At 37.6% G+C, this 20,255-nt stretch overlaps 1 protein-coding gene across 9 annotated transcripts; it reads left to right on the forward strand.

Annotated features, from left to right (window-relative positions):
- The first annotated feature begins 2,158 nt into the window (after positions 1-2,158).
- LOC112279545 (phototropic-responsive NPH3 family protein NPY4) lies at positions 2,159-8,795 on the forward strand. 9 transcript variants are annotated; one of them, XM_090249370.1, is made up of 8 exons: positions 2,159-2,672; positions 3,916-4,067; positions 4,445-5,174; positions 5,313-5,382; positions 5,775-6,116; positions 6,233-7,168; positions 7,366-7,494; positions 7,705-8,795. In XM_090249370.1, exons 3-8 carry the CDS (start codon positions 5,116-5,118, stop codon positions 8,149-8,151), a joined length of 1,983 nt encoding a protein of 660 aa, XP_090105496.1. In that variant the 5' UTR covers positions 2,159-2,672; positions 3,916-4,067; positions 4,445-5,115; the 3' UTR covers positions 8,152-8,795. The 9 variants fall into 9 exon arrangements, with proteins under 9 accessions (XP_090105496.1, XP_090105497.1, XP_090105492.1 ...); XM_090249371.1 differs by having other exon boundaries at positions 3,926-4,067; XM_090249366.1 differs by lacking the exon at positions 2,159-2,672 and adding an exon at positions 2,679-2,973 and having other exon boundaries at positions 3,889-4,067.
- The last annotated feature ends 11,460 nt before the right edge of the window (positions 8,796-20,255 follow it).

The following is a 20,255-nucleotide window of genomic DNA, read 5'->3' on the forward strand; positions in this document are numbered from 1 at the left end:
ATACATTTCTCTACATTCATCTATGCATCTTTCAAAGATAAAAACTTCAGACGTGAAAATCACAACTTGCAAAAGCCGAAAGGCTGTATTATTCAATGTTTATGTGAGAGTATAATCTTTACTCCACATAAATAGCCTTTTGCTTTGCTTTTATCAAATCAAATTGAACATACTCATCAACTCTAAATTCGTGGAATTTACTAATATAAGGCAGATTGAGCATCATTAATTGTTTTCAGGTCACGGTTGATATTGTTATACAAGATGTTAGTTTCTACAGTTTCATTAAGATCAAAATAAATTCTTGTAGGTTCTAGAAACAGATATCTATTTCTTGTCATGATCTCTATGAAATAAAATATCATAAGATTCTCATTGTTAAATTTTTAATGATTTACTTATCTTAAAACAAAACCTGATTAACTAATTCGACTTCAGAAAATTCATAAATAAAATCAAGTTGAAAAAAAAAAAAAAAAAAATCTGTAACAAAAATGTATTAAAAAAAAAGTAGAAGACTATGTTAATCAAGTATTAAATATTATTTTTTAAAAAACTCTTTTTGTTGATGTTTGGTTCATTTATTTATTAATAAAATTTTGTTTTATTTTTTTGTGTTTTATTTATTTATTTTTGTTTTTAATATAATGAACTATCAAATTTAGGAAGTTTGAATTGAAGTACAAATTTTATATGTGAAATTCTCAACTTTATAATAAAATTCACTAAGCTCCTTTATTTTAGTCTATTGCCAAAATTTAGCATGTAATTTTAAATTTGTATCATTTTAAAATCATAAGATTTAAGGCATAATGAAATTTCATTATTTATTAAAATAAGTCCGTCCCTTTCATATATACTATAGTTTTAAATGACTAATTGTAGATTTTTACAGTCGAAAATATACTTTTGATTACCTCTTATTTTTTCAACCAATGCCTTTTTGTATCATGATTATTGCAAAACGATATATATATATATATATATATATACATAGACAGAGAGGTAATGTATCACAATTTTGCTATTTCTTCTCAAGAGACAACGGTACGACATCGTTTGCCATCAGACCGTGGGTTCTGGAGAAAGATGGCGATTGAAGAATGTTGGCAGCCAGGGTGCCGTCGAGTGTTGAAAGAGCTGGAGTAGCTGTGCTGCCATCTTGACGAATCCTTTTCAACAAACCAGAGATTAAATGATATGCTAATTAGAGAGAGACCTTCTCACAGGCATGGAAGCTTGCTTGCTCCACGCCCGGGGGATCTACAAAAGAATTATGCCAAGTAAGAAAAGCTAGTCTGCATTAGAAGCAGTGTAATCAACAATGTCTTGTGTGGCTGTTTGTCTGTCTGGTAAAGGCGGCTATGATCGTTGTTACCACCTTTCTTTCTCGGCCATCAGAGATCGAAGTCGAATAGAATAGAAGGAAGCGACACTATATCTGAGGTGGATGCCCTCCCTCCATCATGTCCCTCCAACAAGGGACCTCAAAGCCAAGCAACAACAACAAAATGAAACAAAATCCCAAAATGAGAAGAGAAGGCTCTCTCTCTCTCTCTCTCTCACACACACACACACACCATAGATGCCGCCGCCATTGCCTCTTTTACGTTTGCGTTTGAGTAGAGGCACGCATCGTGGATGGATCCAAGCCCATCCCTGCAGCAGCACTCTGCTCCTCGCTCGGAATTAGCAACTCCGGCGCCGCGTGCCGTTTTGTGCTCACGATCCTCTTCGTTGGATGCGTGCGGCGGTGCCAATGGTTGGATTGATGTCTTGAGCGAATGAGTTTCTCTTGTGCTGGAAGGAACTGTACTCTTCGCTGCTGCAGGTGTTTGAGAGCAGTGCCCATGACTGTCCCTGCAGCCGGCGCGTACGTGAGTTGCTGTAAAAAGGCCTTAGGATCGGTTTGAGCCAAAAGCTGCAGCTGGTAAAGCTCTTGGCGTCTGGCCTGAGTGTGATAAGCTTGTTGTTGCAGCAACAAATAATCTAAGAGGAGAGGGAGCAAAAGAGAGAAGGAGAAGAAGAAGCAGTGACACAGACGTGCCGGTTGATGTAATCGGCATCATCCGCAAGTAAGATTTTGTGAAGGCGCGAGTTGACGAAGCGGTGCTGATTATGGAGGTGGTAATAGTGGCAGTCGTCGTAGTTGTAGAGGAGGATTGAATCTTGGGTGATCGAGAGAGAGAGTTTGTTGTTGCAGTGCCATTGTCATGGATAGAAGGCTGCCCTACCATGCTGGCAATGTTGTCAGAGTGCGCCATGTGATGATGGTATCGCCATGGAGTCGATGTAAACTTTTTCTGTTAGATGGACTGCGCAGGTCGGCATTATTTTGTTCATCTGTGGAGTACATGATGGTGGTTGCAACTGTGCCTGAGAGGGCTCCACTTCTGAGGGCTACCGCAGAGGTGGTAGAGTTTTGGACATGAGTCCTCATTTGCGCCTCGCAGGTTTAGATTATGGCGTGACCAATCAGTAGGATCGTCGCTCTGCCGCGGTCATGACTGATGATTTTCTGGATGCTCCCTCAAGAAAACCAACGCTTGGACGTTACAGCCTTAGGGTGGGTCCTCCCCATGTGCAGCCCCGGTTGGGTGAAGAAGCGCCCAATGATGAATTGCAAGCTCTTTGCCTACACAAGACTTTTGCTTCTCATGGAGAAGTGAGGAGTAAGTAGTACAGTACACCATCGTTGGCCTGGTTGGGCAGTCGATACTTGCCCTAGTCTTGAAGTTCCATTTGATCAACCTTTTGGTTTGTGAGATTGATTTTTTAGTATGATAGTGGACGGCAGTATCACTTGAGGACTGCTTGTTTGTGACCTTCGTATATGCTCAACCTCACCGTCATTTGCGTGTGGGGAGACCATCTCAGTTTCGAGCCAGTGTAATTATACAAACAGAAGCGTCCTTATTGAAGTATTCGGTAGCTGTTTTGCCAGATTAGCTCTGAACTTTGATATCTTCCAAGGTACTTCAATTTCTGTAGGGGACAGATGGGTCGTTAGTGGACCTCTTATGACAAAGTCAGTTCGCAAACTCAATTACACGACGAGGAATCAATCTCGATGAAAAATTGGCATGTGTTGGATTTAGTTTCACCAAGTCGTTGTGGATCTAGGTCGTCATCGCCGCTAGTTCTACTCATCGATGTGTCGAATGAGTACCTTTAAGTAAGAGCCGCGAGAACCAGTTACTAGTATTGCCATTTAGGCTCCCGAATCCACTGGCGAAGTCGAGTTGTACTTGGGTAGTGCTGGACTTGTGATGAATATCAGGTCAACTCGGCGATTCCTCGACAAAGGGACGGGATAGTTAGAAACCAATAATTTTCTCTGCTGTCTTCGCTGGCTTACACATTTTCTCTCGTGAGCTGGTGCCACTTGGATCGCTGCACTTTTTAGAAACGTCGATTTGGGCAGGAATAATTTACATCAGTGCAGCCGATTTCTTCAGCTTCTTTAGGCATCCTACTCCCTACCTTTCAAGACCGAGTTCTCGAGTTTCATGTGGGTTCGCGTTGACATGGTTACCCCTACCGTTCGTTCCTTCTGTTCCTCTACCGGCTATTCGGCTGTGATCTTAACGAGTTTTTTTATAGTTGCAATGGCGTGAAGGCAGCTGTCATGAGAGTCGATTTACTAGAAATGTGAAGGAATAAGTGCACTGTTTTTTACATTGTTGTACACATTTGTTCTGTAAAAGTGCTGCGTTCATTGTCGGATGTCAGTAGCAGTCAGTGGTCCTGTGACAATCCTTCGTTATGAGCGAGACGTTCCTTTTCGCTTCAGAATAGCAATAAATTTGTTCGGATCCGATTAGGAATCTGCCATAAGTACCCTCTCATGTAGCCATTTTGACATTGAGTTTGCATCTGTCTTCGCAGTGGAGTTCTCAACCCCAGTGCCTTTAGTCATGCGCAGAATTTATTGAAGGTAATCACATGGTCGCTGCATCTGGATCAGTTCCAGCGTTAATTCAAGGTTTTCCTTGGCGTCTTGTTGCACCGTAGAGCCATTGAATTAAAGATTGAGAATGACTCTTTGATAGCAACAACATGCCCGGGTGAGTACATTCTGTCTTTGACTGAAAATTTACATGAAAAATGCGATCTTTCTGTCCTTGTGTCTTTCGTAAATCAATTTCTAGAAAACTTTTATTGAGAAAAGTGCCGTAGTGAACTCCATAAAAAATCTGATTTTTCAGATTTCTAGCATTCTTCCTATTGGGTGGAGAATGTGGCATAGAGTATGAATCTTTGTATTTCCTTCGAGGTAGAGGAGATTAATTGTACAGCCGAGCCAAGCTAGGCTTCTCTGTGTTTGTCGCTGGAAGGAGTTGAACGCTTTTTCCTGCATACATCGATTAGAGTTCTGGCCCAGGTGACTTAGCATTAGTGTTTCGAAGCGTTTACTCAGGTTAATGTGCTGGCTATTGTGCAGGTTTCCTCATCACTGCGGAGTACTAATGAAGCTGTGGGAACCTCGCGGAAGAACCATGAGAGAATGATGGTGGCCCGCTGCAAGCATCGAATTTATGGGGCATATTAGGTTTTTTAATTGGCTCAGGTTCCTGAGTTTAGTTGATGCTTCGGTCTCTTCACGTCCATTTCGAACTCCTTTCCTCTTTCTCCGTTGCACTGTAGATGAGTCTCGTAATAAGAAACGGTCCTCTAATTTTTTCCCACCATCAGTACTTTCCACCACCTCCAACATGGCCATCTTACATAGTTTCATGGGAAGTTTATCGTTTATCCTGCTAGGAAATGGTTCTGAACGGATTCCAAAGATGAGAAATTCGATGAATCGTGTGAGTTAAGAGGCCGTTGTTCCGCAGGCTTCGTAGGGACGGTGTTTGCTGTAAAGGCAGGGGTTTCTAACGGATTCTGCCTGCTTTGAATTGATTCATAGACCGGCAAGCTTTACATTCGCCAGACTTCGTACATATTCTCTTTCACTTCCCTCGAGGAAAGGGTACAAGCCCAGGACTTTATTGCTGACGGCCTTGGGTGGAACTAGCCACCTAGTAGGTAAATCTTTAGTTTCAGCATCAGTGATCTAGAATTAAAAATGCATTTTAAATTAGGGCAGGTTTAAAGGTACAGCTTGCCACAATGAAGTTTATGAAATTGGGATCGAAGCCGGACATCTTCACTGCTCGCGAAGATTCTACGTAAGTAAGACATCCAAATTAAGTTCATGTAGGATAGTTAGCGCAACGTTGGAAGGTTCGGTACAAGAAGTGATTGAGTTTTATCTTGATAGTTGATTTGGAGAAAGAAATTAAAAGTGGAGTGTCATCGTAATGCAGTTTTGTTGCCTCAGAACTGTCGAGTGACATAACCTTCGATGTCGATGGCCACAAATTCCACCTCCACAAGGTAGTTTTCTACTATATTTCAGACGCATCTGATTCGGACCTCTCAACTTTTTATCATGCATGTTAGCTAGGAAATGCTTGAGGTATTGCGCGCGCTCAAGTGGTGACCCGTACAATTCCAGTAGCATAGTTAATTCCTTGCATTGAGTAGAACAGGCACTGCTGTTGTGAAATGCATCTTCATAAATTCTCGCTAAAATATAGCTCCTCCTCAACTAAGGGATGCCCTTTCATTGTATTCCTTGATTCATAGGAGTCATCTTCTTTTCCCAGGATTTAGTTCGCATGGTCTCTTTGAAAGTATAAAAAGTACGCTAGATTAGAACACGATCTGTGCTCTTCTACTGATTCCACCTGACATGGTGAGGAATGCCTCCTGTTGGCTGTTGGAAGTTTCCTCTGTTGGCGAAGTGGGGACGCCTCAACAAACTCATTGCAGCTGCCGTTGAATCGCGAAGTGGAGAGGTTTATATTCTCGACTTCCCTGGAGGAGTCAGCTGCTTCGAGATGTGTGCCAAGTACTGTTACGGCATTACCATAACCTTGAGCCCACATAACGTGTGCGGAGTAAGATGTGGCGCTGAGTTTCTTCAGATGACTGAAGCAACTGAGAAGAGCAACCTTATTTACAAGCTTGAAGTGTTTTTGAACTCTTCCATACTCCGGGGATGGAAGGATTCCATCATTTGCCTTCGCAGCAGTAAAGCCCATCTGCCGTGGTCCGAAGATCTCAAGGTTTTCCCACATCCCACCTAAACAAGCTAATTTGATAGCGTTGTATGCAAACTAAACTTTCTTCCCGTTTCACCTATGACATGAAATTTAAAATGAAAGCTCATGAATTGTGACAGATCATCAATCGATGTATTGAATCAATCTCGTCTAAGGTTTGTGTGGACCCTGCCGAAGTAAATTGGTCCTTCTCATATCCGAGACCACACACTTCATCCCTCAATCATCAAGTTTTGCCTGGAATCGAGCGCAGCAGTTCAACGTCATGGAGTAGTCGCAGGATGTTGGCACCTGCGCCTAAGGACTGGTGGCTAGAAGACATAAGTGATTTGGACATTGATCTGTACAGAAGAGTGATCCTCGCCATCAAGGCGAAAGGTGCACCACCAGAGTTGGTAGCTCAGTCCATCAGAGTGTACTCACTCAAGTGCTTACCAGATATGCTCCAAGAGTTCCCCACGGGAAATAATTCTCTAATTACTTGCGGGAAGTCGTCTTGCAAGTTTACGGACATAGCAACGAGGGACGAGCATGTGCTGGAGACTATTGTTACCCTCCTACCGTCGGAGAGAGGCACCTCCACTTGTAGCTTCTTGCTGAGGTTGCTCAGGGCATCCACCGTCCTTGACACGACGCAGTCCATAAAAACCGAGCTCGCGAGACGCGTTGGTCTGCAGTTAGACGAAGTATCTCTGCAGGATCTGATCATCCCCTCTGAATCGTACTCAAGTGACTACACTGTGTGTGACGTTGATTTAATGATAAGCTTTGTGGAGCATTACATGACGCAGTTCCGTCTGGATCTTCAAACAAACCAGACCGCTCACTTGACTGACATGTATGGTGATATTTCCAGTGGAGGTCATCACCTGATGACAGCTGCCACGCACGCTTCTCAGCTCCAAGTAGCCAAGCTGGTCGACCAATATCTTGCGGAGAAGGCGGGGGATGCGAACATGTCCCTCGCAAAATTTATCCAGCTTGCAGAGTCTCTTCCCGATTTTGCACGTCCTGTCCATGATGGCTTGTACCGCGCCATCGACATATACCTCAAGGTTTTTTGTACACCAGCCTGTGGTTTTCGAACTCTAAATTTGAATCTTATCGCTTTATGAAACTACTTTAACCCGCTGGAAATTTTAATGCATTTTTCTCTTTTTTGAATTATCATAGCAAGGTTGTGATATTCTCGAAAGCTGTAGGGGGGTTGTAGATTATCTGACATTGAGTTGGGAACAATTTTGAATTACAGGAACATCCAATGCTTACAAAGAGTGAACGGAAAAAGATTTGCAGCGTGATGGATTGTAAGAAGCTATCCATGGATGCGTGCATGCACGCCGCTCAGAATGATCGTCTCCCTTTGCGAGTTGTGGTTCAGGTCAGTCGCCCCAACTTCGTGGAATTAATTCTAGTTAAGGAAAGACACTCATGCATCACAAGTTCATTTCGTGTAAGCATGTAAGCAGCTTTTTTGAACATGAAAGTAAAATGCACTGTGTTTCAATTTTCCACATAGATACTACTCTTTGCAGCTTCACATGGCAGATTTCGATGTGCCCACAGAATTTGGTGATGTGTTGATTGGTAGGTTTTGTTCTTCGAGCGAGTGAGAACTGCTGTGAGCGGAGGACTCATCCTTGGTGACTTGCCCGGGAGCATCCAGCAGCTAGAGTATGGCGATGAAATCCGTTTACCTGGAGCCAACAATGGCCATCACATGGAACCCGCCGCAGGTATGGAAAACTGGGAAACTGTGCACGAGGATTTCACTGCCTTGAAAGGCGATCTTGCCAGTATCAAGATGCGCATCGCGGAAGCGGAGAAGGAACGCAGCATAATGCAACATGATGCCACCAGCAGGCACATGAGAGCAAAAGGTGTATTATCGACGTTCAAGCCCGATAAGCTCTTCAACAGACTATTTTCCAGCAGGGGATTCTCGAGCTCCGAATCCTCCCGCACTTCTATCAGTCCTGAAGTGACGGCAGAGCAAAGAATGGCAATCAAGCAGCAGCTTCGGCACAGCATCGCCTGACCTCAAGATGGTGATCACTCCCGCACTTGCACACACTCTCTGTCTCTACTTTGTGGAGCTGCCATAAGTCAAATGTACACAACTTTTGTATATCTAGTACAGACTTGCTGAACCTCGTTACCCCAGAGAATAGAAACTTTCATACCTCCAGATCTAACTCTCCATTCAGGGCAAAGAAGAATCGGAGACGGCAACAGGGCGCCTTCCCCTTGTACTTTAGGCCAAACAATTGGTGATTTCTGTCGTGATTCATACGCATGTGATACCATTCTTCAAATGTGGATTCTCATAGCGACAATGTAGCAGTTTGCATGGGCGCCGTGAGAACAACAATCCCCTCCCTAGTTGCATGCTTGGAAGGTGTAGATGTTCTGCTAGTCCTGTGGATTGTCTCATCAACCCATAGTGCTCAGGGCGATTCTGTTATGTTGTTACCATGTGGGTGTTGAAGGTGCTGACATCGCAATGAAAAGTCTCAGGAGGGTTCGTCAGTGGCTAAGTAATCACATAGTTGCATGTGATTGGTATGGTTTACTTTTAAGCCATGACAAGAGCACTTAGAATGTTGCTAAATCGCGTGAAGTAATCTTGTTATCAACTTTTTAAATTTTTTGCAGTAATTTAAATTCTGTGGATTGGGTGTGTATTTGCGAAGCCAGATGATGCACAAACTCCTTTTGAAGTATACAACATATGGGAAGTTGTGTCCTTGAGCATTTGACTGGGAGTGCAAAAAATATGATTCAACACGTTTTTTTCTTCTTATTGTCAATGTATCAAATTGATTTTAATTTAAAGTATCTGGAAGAAAATTCAACTATGATTGAAGTATCTTGAAAAACTATGAATTTGTTAGAGATTGCATCTAATTGAATTTTGAATCTATTTTGGAAAGTTTAGGGTGCTTATTTCTTCTAAAGCAAGGCAAGTCAAAGCTTCTTTCTTCTTCTTATCTTCTTGTCTTTTTATGATTTTTTCAAAATTTCACTTTTCTTAGAAGCAAATCCTGGCAATAGAGCAGTTTATTTTAGTAGAATCCAAAGTTAAGACAAAAACACAAGAACTCAGGACCATTGAATAAAACATTATTGATAGTTGTTTATATTTCAGTGCAATTCTAAGAGGGTCCGTTTAATTTTGACCAAAAAAGAATAGAAGACTTAAAATTTGATTTTTGTTATAATTTTTTTTTCTCTAAATAAAATATGAAAATAAGTGAATAAGAGAAAAAGTTTAAGGATAAAGTTACAATAAAAGTGAATAAGTAAAAATTATAATTTATTATGAACTTTTGTTAAATTTAATAAAAACCAATTAATAAATAATAATTAATGCAATAAGCCATTGCATACAAATCTTTCCCAATAAAATTACTCTAAAACATTTAATATAATTAAGAGTTTTATTGTGCGTATGCAAGGACATTTAATCTTAATCCATTTTTTAAATTGAATTTCCAGGCTATAAGACAATAATAATCAACTTGGCTACTAAATCCTTGAGTGCTTGATTTGGGAGAAAGTTTTCAAATCCTCTTTCTGCTTAAAATTAACAGGAAAAAATAAAAATAAAAATAAAACTATTTTGGCTATTTTAGTTTTTAATTTTAAGGACCTTATTTTAAAAAGCCTGTTCAAATAAATGCAAATATACAAAATAATAATAATAATAATAATAATAAATCTCAACTATGATAATTCTTCACTTTTACATTAATTTTTAGCTGAACACCAAAATGTCTACTTCATCATTTTCATTTAGAAAAGGTGTACATTTTGAGTTTAGAGTTATGGTTAGAGTTATGGCCCGGCCCTACTCTATGAACCGATCATCCATCCCGCAAATTGGGACCCCAAACAGCCCGATTCATCGTGTCTCCCAATGAGCCCGTCGTCTTCGATGCGTCGGTGTTTGTAATATTGCAAAAAGGTGTCAGCGGGAGCTTTGTGATTCATTACCATCCTCTTTCTAATAATACACAGACTCGCATTGTCTTCCAAAAGCCGAACATTTAAAGCCCAGAAACTTTTAAAGCCCAAAAGGATCTTCCGCCGAAGAAAGGTGAAGAAGGAATCCGGACGTGCTGTCGATAATTTCTCGCAGCCCCTAAACCACCCAACTGTCATTGACCTGGTCGAGACCCACTTCGACATCACCGTTTTGTTGACTGAAGAATATTAGAAGACGTAGCCAACTATTTTCTGAAGTAGCAATAGAAGTTTACCTCTCAGTTAGCAGACGTCGTCATAAAGCCTGGAGATGAACCTGCTGCAGAGCTATGCCCTTTCGTTCAGCTGACTCTATCCACAGGTGCACATTTTTGCCTTTCACCTGACAAGCTGATGCTGCGGAAGGACTCTCGTGCAGTTCTGTCGTTTCATTTCTTCGGGCTGTTTTTTCCGAGCTGAACCAGAGGTGGTTTAGTCAATTGTGGTTCAAACCTGCTGCAGTGTGGCTCTGTGATCGGGGGGAGGATGGTTGCTAGCATCTGATGCATACTATATCAGGATCGTGTGTTAATCAGGTTGCATTGCTCTTCAAAATCTCTATGATATTCGGTTCTGTGTAGCAGCGAATCTTGCGTTTGATGACGTAGGTTACCTCACGAGTAGCATTGGTGAATCGATGATATGATGTTCTGTTGGAGATTAAAATGAGAAAGTGGTCAGAGCCCGAATTCTCCACCGATGACCACGCAAAGCAGCAATTCATCAGCTCTCAACTCCTTGTTGGATAAGATCCCAACACCTTGCATTGATGAACTGGAGGCAGGAAATTCAAAATGAGTTTAAAGTATTGTATTTTTAATCAAACAAATGTGGCACCAACTCTCTTTTCTCTCTGCAAGAACCGAACCTCCAGAAGTACCATGAAATTATAAGAATGTGTTAATTTTTTCTGCATCGTGGGATCAAAATTTAGAATCCAATGTCCCTGACTCATGTGCCTTGACTAGCTCTTGAACCCCAAAAGCCTGCTCTTACTGCAGGGCTGCAGAATATCCTTGGTATATGAAATTATGAAACGGATCATTAATTGTAATGCATTTCACTTTACTTCGTAAGAACTGGCTTGTCATTACACTTACGGATCGATTCATCTCTTTCCATTTCTTCTTTTGTTTGATTACTGTCTTATTTTTTTAGTATATTCATTGATTTGGTGGTTCAATCCAAACTTAAATTCTACCAACTTCCACATGTATACATGTGCTAAATTTCTATTGTAAGAAATATTAACCATGCAAGAAAATTTATATTCAGAGTTATTATAGTACTTTTATTTTTCATTCTGGTCAAAATAAAAAAATAAAGTCAGAATCTGAATTATAAAACTGATTCTGAATTTTAGAATAAATTACGAATGAAATTGTATCGTTGTTTCAATTGAAGTTTTTAATACCGAATTTAAGTTATATTCAGATTTTTTTTCAAAAAACTATATTTTTCTTACATGTTATACTCAGAAAATATATACATATATACATATATATATATATATTGTAAAAACAAAAGATAAGTGAAGACAACAATCGCTCTTTACCTTTATACTAACAACCAAGGACAATAAGATGGCATTTACTCTTTTAAGAATACCACTTTTGAAAATCACATTACTTTATTCTCTTTAAAAGATGATGTGTTATTTATAGCAATAAGTGCATCAAATTTATTGGTTGTTATATCTCATCTCAAAAAGGAGTGTCCACAATACACAGAGTATAAATTAGACTTTGAAGTGATGCTTCGAGCTTCAGGAATCTTCGTGAAAACAGGGAGGAGATACCAAAGAACACATCATGTATAAGAATTTAGAATTTAATAAAAGGACAGCCAGACAATATAATTCTTTTGATAGTATTCAACCTTTGGCAATAGCCATTCTAGTTTCTTATTAAATATACTTACTTTCTTATTTCTAGTTTGTCATCTCTCTTTGTTTCATTTTTTACTTGTTCATGTATCTTCTTTGAGTTCTTATCCTTGAAAATAATCCATATTTATGTTTGTATATATTTGTATGCCATTGGAGTATTTTTTTTGTATTTAAGTTAATTCTTTCAATTTTCAAGTGCTTTGGATGTGTTTTGATTTTTATCATTGGTGTATTGTATATGCATATAGATCTTATGTTACAAAATGTAAGTTGTAGACTTTAATAAAAATAAGTGTAGATTTGTATATTATTACATTTGCTTGTATGATCTATGATAGCTTTAAAAACTTCTAAAAGATATATTATGTTATTAGATATTATATGATTATATCTTCATATTCATTAACTAATATTTAATTAATCTTTGATATGATTCACTAAATCTCATGGCATTGTAGATGTCATCAATTTTGATGCACATTGCTGCAAAATTAATATATAAGAATTTTTATAGAATGTTTATATGTTAAAAGAATATTTGATCTATTAAAAATTCTTTGTTTATTTATTTGATGTTATAAATATAGATCATCTAAAAAATATTTCAAAAGACCATTGCTAAGAGCTTAAGACTAAAAGTGTTTATCATAGTGGTTTTAGTGAGTTATTGAAATATCTTATGTTTTCTATTTTATAATAGAATGTGTTTTTATTTTCTTTAATTTTATAGTTTTTTGTATGTTTTTAACTTTGATTGTGAATTTATTGAAAGATAGATTGGAATTTTTAATTTTTATTATTAAAAATATATCATTAAAATTTAATTAATAATAATGATATTTTGATTATCATTATTGATTCCAAAATTAAATATAATATCAACCATAGGTGTATTTGAATGGTTGTTATATGGCTAGAATTATATTAAAGAAATAAAAATATTGGTTATTATTGTGATGATTAGAATTGGTGTATAGTGACAAAGGTAAATATGAACTTTAAAGGATTTACAGCAACCTTAAGAGATGCATCTTCTTCTTTGCTTCAATAAATTGTAAACATATTTTGTTCTATTTATTTTTTCACTGATTTAGTTACTAGTATAGAAGTAATTTTTTTGGTTGATTGATTTTGTCTTACAATACTTATAATAATTATTAAAGAAGTGGAAAAAAATTGACGATAGTTATGAATGATTGATGTATATTGATAGTAATTGTAGTATGTTGGCATGTTACAAAAGAAGCACAATTGTGGTTTATTTGAGTTGTTCAATAAGATGACACATATTTAAGAAAATTTATAATATCATAAAGCATATTTATTATGTTCATCAATTGAAATTAGTATTATATTTAAGCTTAGAACGTAGGCCAAGCATCTTATATAAGATGTTATTATAGTTTATATTAGATAAGACTTGAAGCAAGGCAAAAAATATTATATATTTCAAAATAGATCTATTATTTTTTTTAAAAATTACAAAGCTTTGATATTAAATATTGCAGTTCAAATCTATGAGCAAGTTACTACATTTCTATATATATTCTTTCTATCAATTTAAATTAGTAAGTTTTTAATCCCAACATAGAATATATTGCAAGAAGTATAGGTAATATATTATTGTATGTAATCTACTTACTATAAGAATAGGCTAATGATGATTTTATTTTATAAAAGTCTTAGTCAATAGTTGTAATCTTTAATGACTTATTGTGCTCTACAAGCATTTGATTTTATACTTTGTGCATGATTTGGTAGATTTGGAGGTTGATATATATGTCAACATTGATATTCTTAAGTACTTGTACTACTACATGCAATTTGGTAAGTTTTTTCTTATATAATTGTCTTTGCAATTTCTAATCCCATGAAGATTTTGCAATTTTGGTATCACCAAGCAAAGAAAGATTATTAAAAATCTTGCATATTGTTTTGTTTTTATATAGCAAATTAAGGTAAAACTCTAATAAAAAAATTTTGATGTCTAAATCTTAAATTGTTTGTTCAATGGCATTTTCAAAAATCTCTATATTAATATCTACTTTTTTATTCTTATCATGTTTAATTGTGATATTGAGTAGCTATGTATATTTTCAATACTTTGTTATTGTCTCTAAAGATATTTTATTCCGTGCATGTCATGTCTAGTGCATTACTTGCAATATATTGATCTTGTATGAATCATTGTTTATGTTTCCAAATTTGTAAAGAAAAAATTCTATTTAGATGCACTAATATCATCATTTGAGTGTAATATTAATTCAAGCATTTATTTGTAGGACAATGGATGTGGTGTAAGGGAGAGAAAAAAAAGAAGTTCCAAGTGATATTTGAAATTTTTGCACCATTTAAGCTATGAGCAATGCAATTATGAAAGAAAAAGAAGTTTTTTCAAATTTTTTGTTTTATTTTGCGATCAAAGAATCGAAGCCATTCAATAAAAAATGTTAATGTTATCATATATTTTATATTTTAACAATAATAGAATCTAAATTGTTTGCTAGATTTTTTTAATGCACTTTGTTTTTAGATTATATTAATAATAAATAGCTAGATTTTTTAGTTTCTAAAAGAATAAGTATAAATGTAATAAAAATTTATTTTTTTATTTATATTTGTACCTTAAATATGCTACTTGTCAATTATAGAACTTGCTAACATATTATAGAATAGTCTTGATTCATCTATATTAAAAATATCTTCTTCATCATATTGCACAATCAAATAAGTGATCTATTTTCATTTAAATGTCAATATTAAAAAAAAAAAAAAATTGTCCTACTTTCAGCCTCTTATTATAAAAGAATACTCTGTCAAAGAACCAATTCCTATTACATTATCTTTCTAATTTCTTAACTTTCATTGAGTTTAAAACTTTCTTAGTCATGATACAAAAAGTGATATAGGAAGAAGAAGAAGAAGAAGAAGAAAAAAAATTAAAAAAATTAAAAAACCATAAAATTGCATGATTTTATTAAAAAAATTATAAAACCTTGTGTAATTTCTAAAAATTTTATTCACCTAAGTTATAAAGTATGGAAGGTATCACAGTATATAGATATATAGATATATATCTCTTTTTAAGGAAAGTATAGATATAATTTATTTTTGAGGACATATATATATATATATATATATATATATATTATTTGAATATTTATGCTATACAAAATATAATTTTTTTTGTTAAATATCTTTAAAATGATTTCTTATAATATTTATTTAAAATATATATATTTATATATATATATAATTTCAAAAATACTAAATATATAAATTATAGATTAAAAAAATCTGTAGAAATTTTTAAAAAATTCTTGGTAAAAACTTAATTTAATTTTTTTAAAATCCAAATTATTAGTTGTAAAACTTCAAATTAGTTAAATATTTAAAAAATAGAAATTATTTATGTATATATATATATATATATATATATACACTCACAAACATATAAAAATATGATAATTTTCATATTTTACTTAATTTTTAAAAATTATAATATCTAAACAAGTTTCATCATAAATTTTAATTTATTATCAAACTATGTTTAATTTTTTTAAAATATCTTTATATCATAAATAAATAAATAAAATGTTACCCCTTGATAAGAATTGGCATCAAAAGGATTTTAAAAACTTGGAGTATTTTTAAATACATCTAAGTTTAATAAAAAAATAATTTGAAATTCTTACTATTTATAAATCTTTGTCATAGTAAAATAAGAAAAATAGTAGAAAAGAAAATTTTAAAAAAATCATTAGTAATATTAATAAATATGAAAGTTTAATATTAAGATGTTTAATTTTGAAGAATGTAATTTTTTTGGTAAAGAGTAATAAGTTCTGAATTAACATCTTGTCTTGAACTAAGATTATAACACAAATCTTTGAATAGGCTTTTCTCTTTTGAAACTGTTACTTCTTTAGAATACCTTATATACATACATATGTAATATAAATACAAATATTATCTTCTCAATATATTCTAAAATTTTAAAGTGTATACATATATGTATAAATCATCTAGAGACCATGGATTTAAGATAATTTGTAAAAGAAAATGCAAATTTATATTCCTAAATTTGACATTTTTTTGTGCTTTCAAAGTATTTATTTTCTCTTGGAGAATTACATTTATTTACTGTAATCATTGAAATTGTTGCATAATTGACATATAACATCAAATGATATTTGCTCAACTAGCCAAAAAGACTTTGAAACTGCCTTAAACATTACAATTGGTATAAAACAATGTAACCAATACAAATGTTTAGACCAAGTCAAATGGAGATACTTCTAAATTTGTATCTATGAATTGCATTTGCTGAGGAAGTAAATTTGGATCCATTTGTAACTTACCTAATTCACACCATTCATTATCTCACATTTGAATCTTCTAATGCTTAACAAGAATGCAATTTACTTCCTCTCATAAAAAAATGAGAAAATGTAATTTAATACAGGCATACTGCTAACAATACGTTGTATCTCATCATCTCTTGGTCTGCATTTCTAGCAGAACCCAACCATATGTCACCCTAATTCCATGAATGTCAAGCAAGTTACAAATGTAAGAGGCAAGCAGAAGATGGATGGATGAAATATACACCGTAACCCAAATGGATGATCGAAATGGATGAATGGAGAGAACGAGATGAAAGAGTATGTGAATGCGAGGGAGGGAGTGGTGTTCATGACGCGCTCGATGCCCATTCATGGGCATCGTTCACCCTGGCAACCAAGATTCTCGTCGTCGTCGTACCCACGCGTGTACTTGAGGTGGGCGTTACTGGCGATCCGTTCTTAACCGATCTGTGGCGTTGATTCATGTTGGTTCTGGTTTTATTATTATTTTTATTTTTATTATTTTTTCCTCCTGGGGCCCTTCTTTTCCTTTCACTTACTTCCAAGTCCCTGTCGCTCGTTGCTTGTCGCTTCTGCAAGCGTTGTTTTCGCCATAATATTGTTGGTCCGGCCGTTGCAGAGGCCTCGGTCCATATGTCCAGCCTTGAGTGTGACCATCTGCTGGCTGCAAATGAGCCCGCTGGAGTCGAGATGGCTGGTGAACCGTTGTCGAATTCTATTGGAAGATTGTGAACATTTCGCACCACTGGCATCATGTGAGCCGGGCACAGGGCTTTCTGAGGCATCCTTTGCGGAGGGAGCCTAGAAATGGATGACATCGACCAAGTCAGACCATTCCCTCCTTCTTCGATTACCGTAATAGGAACCTCTTGGACAGATGTTGCAGGGCGCAGGGGGAGATTCAATAAGGTTGACAAAGACAACGTGATTCAATGCTGGTGCAGATAGGCCTAGGCGACATCGCCGATAGCCACCCCCAGCTGGTCGAACTTGAGACCGCCACCACTCGGGGGGATGGCAGGGAACTGGGGAACCTGATATTTATTTTCGCTGCTCATGTTTGAGTGCTTTGTCTGGGAGAAGTAAATTGCACTGCCGATGCCACATGGGCCAGTCTGGAACTCAAGGTGACATATGCTCTGTTGCATGCCACTAAATGAAGTTGCTGATGCCGAAGTAAAGCAGGCTTTAGGGTTTTTGCTGAGAGCTTCCCTCTATGTGAACAGATCGTGTACTATGTTCCCCAGCTTTTCTCGAAGCGCCCATGTGACATCCAGCGCAGCGAAAGCAACAGATTGAATGGCACTCGTGCAGGGATCATCATCACCTTGAAGAACCTTGAGAGCTTCACCGACTTCGGCACCAACATAATCATTGCGGGCATTGCCATCCACTTGACAAGACGCTGGGCAGCATCTTTTCACGCTCAAACATTGGCACCCACGTGAATTTTCCTTCACCGAGCAGTAAACGAAAGTTACTTTGCACCCAATTGAATCCACTGACCTATCCAATTCCAGCTTTATTTTACGAACGTCATGACACTAATTCACTATTTTGGGAGCAGGAAAGCTCATTGCTTTTCGAACCACTGAAAACTACTTCGAATATGTGGATGTGTTGGAGGTGTTGGTGTAACTGGGGAAGAGCAGTAAGGGCGAGAGGAAGAGCGAGAGAGAAAGTGAGAGGACTAGTAGGTTGAATTGTAGCGCTAGAATGTTCGGCTCTGATTCGCGGGGGTCATCTCGGTTTCACCGACATGAGCGTGATACCCAGCGAAATGTCAGGTGGGCAAATCTTTACGACCAACTGCACACCAGGGCCGGGGGGGGGGGGGATGTGTTGGTCAGGCTGTAGAGTCTGAAAGAGTCCACGGAGTGTAGTAATATGGATTAGCGATTGGGCTGTCAGTGTTGACTGCGCAATTTGTGGGGCACCGTAATATCACAACAGTTCTACAATTTTTACGTTTTTTTGTTTCGAACTGAGCACATGTCCATGTCTCAGAGGCTGTAACTATTGGATTGCGTGCTGCCCTCGGAATCTTCGGTTACTCGAATGTGCGAGTCTTTCACACTCAGGATCAAGTGTGTATCCTGGAGTACAACAATGGAATCGTAGCCATCGTCCTCGCTCAATTACCGATGCAGACTTAGAGATGGAACAATATTCAATCGGATATTGCATCTGGATAGATGGCAAAGATAGCTTCCCGATACAATGTGCTCCTTGCAATACTTCCCGAAACGAATTCAATCCAATCGATTCACAAGTATTCTCGGCATGCTGGGTCACGTTAAGACGAAGGGCTAACCAGCACCTAGATGCGTGACCCTATCCTGTATGGGATTCTTCTGGGTCACGACGCCCCGCATTGAAGTATTGAAACCAGTGCCTTGAGGTATTCTCAGTTAGCAACAGAGGCCACACCCGGTTCCGCGTCGACATTTTAGTTATCGAGATTCTTCCTCCAAGGGCGCCTCTTCTGATCTCGAAGGTGGACGACCGAAACCAACACCGCATGAACAGTTGCGAAGCTTCTAGAAGCCTAATCAGAGGATTAAATCCGATTTATCTGATAACCACTCAATATAATTATAGCCGAAAACATGAGTCTCATCTCGTCGAGATATTGACGAATTAGGAAAGATAATCACCATCAAATAAACAACAAGGAAAAGAACGAGGAAGGGAGGGAGGGGGAGAAAGCGGGGGAGGTGGTACGATCCAATGTGAGTGCCATGAATCCAGCCAAGCAATCCCGCAACACGTGAGAGAGCAATAGTCAACTGAGACAGTAAAAGAAAAGAAAAGAAAAGAACGGCACACACACACACTCTAGCAATCCTGATTTTGGGTGGTTCTCTGTGGCTGGTGGGAGGACCTGCGGAGGAGGAGGCACCCAGCACTGACAGCCTTGGCGACACCCTTCCATTCCTTGGCGACGCAGAGTCACTAAAAACAGAGGCAGGCCCCACCAAATTTAGAGGAGAGGAGAGGAGAGGGGGGGGGGGTCAAGAGTGGCGGTCACTCTTCAAACCCAGACTGCTCCTGGCTGCTCCTGCGACTCATGACCCCCACCTCTGCCGCCGTCTCTGCCGCCCCGTGCCGCTCTGTGCCGCTGACGTTGCGGGCACTGCACCCCGAGCGTCGGGGTCCGCGTATGGTTCTGCGAGCGAGGAGCTTACAAGTGTCCGTTCCTTTGCTAATCCCAGGCCGACAACCGACCACTCGGGCAGATTTTCAGGCCAGCCCGTTGCTGCCCGCCCACTTTTGCCCCGGTGGACTTGCATGGAGCCTCGCCCACTAAGCCACCCTCTCCAGCATGGGAGGGAGGGAGGGCGAATGGTGGGTGGGTGTGAGTGAGTGATTGAGTGTTAGTGACATGGGTAGTTTAGTAATAGTTTATTTTTTATTTTTTATTTTGTTTGCGGCTTCTTTATACTAGGTTGATTTTCAAAATTTATCAACAACGTACTGTAAAAAAAAAAAAAAAAATTTAAAAAAAAAAATCCTCGTGTTCTTTTAGATCTATAGTTTTTGGTGGAGATGTCAGTTTAACTGCAAAATGTATACACAAGTTCTACATTTTCCAGGTTTCATCAAAATCCTCCAGTAAGTTAAACCTTAAGGGGGCTGTCAACCAATTCATTGAAATCTTATCCACAATATACCAAATCCAGAGTATTCTGTTCTAACACACAGTGTAGACATGGTTATGAAAGTCCACAAGTATGACATCAAGTTGTCAAAAGGACAGAACGTGTGTCAAGGGGCAATGCTGGTTATGAAGACAAACAGTCCATCTCATGTTAGGAGTGAGTAAAATAAAAACATTGAGGGAGAGTCTGATGGGATGGG

The sequence above is a fragment of the Physcomitrium patens genome, chromosome 3, assembly GCF_059467195.1.
Source record: "Physcomitrium patens ecotype Gransden chromosome 3, ASM5946719v1, whole genome shotgun sequence".
Lineage (NCBI taxonomy): Eukaryota > Viridiplantae > Streptophyta > Bryopsida > Funariales > Funariaceae > Physcomitrium > Physcomitrium patens.

Bases quoted from the DNA above. Each gene is read 5' to 3' on its own strand.
- LOC112279545 (XM_090249370.1), top strand. From the start codon at position 5,116: ATGAAGTTTATGAAATTGGGATCGAAGCCGGACATCTTCACTGCTCGC. The intron at 5,175-5,312 runs GTAAGTAAGACA...ATCGTAATGCAG, and splicing joins ACTGCTCGCGAAGATTCTAC to TTTTGTTGCCTCAGAACTGT. The intron at 5,383-5,774 runs GTAGTTTTCTAC...GGCTGTTGGAAG, and splicing joins ACAAATTCCACCTCCACAAG to TTTCCTCTGTTGGCGAAGTG.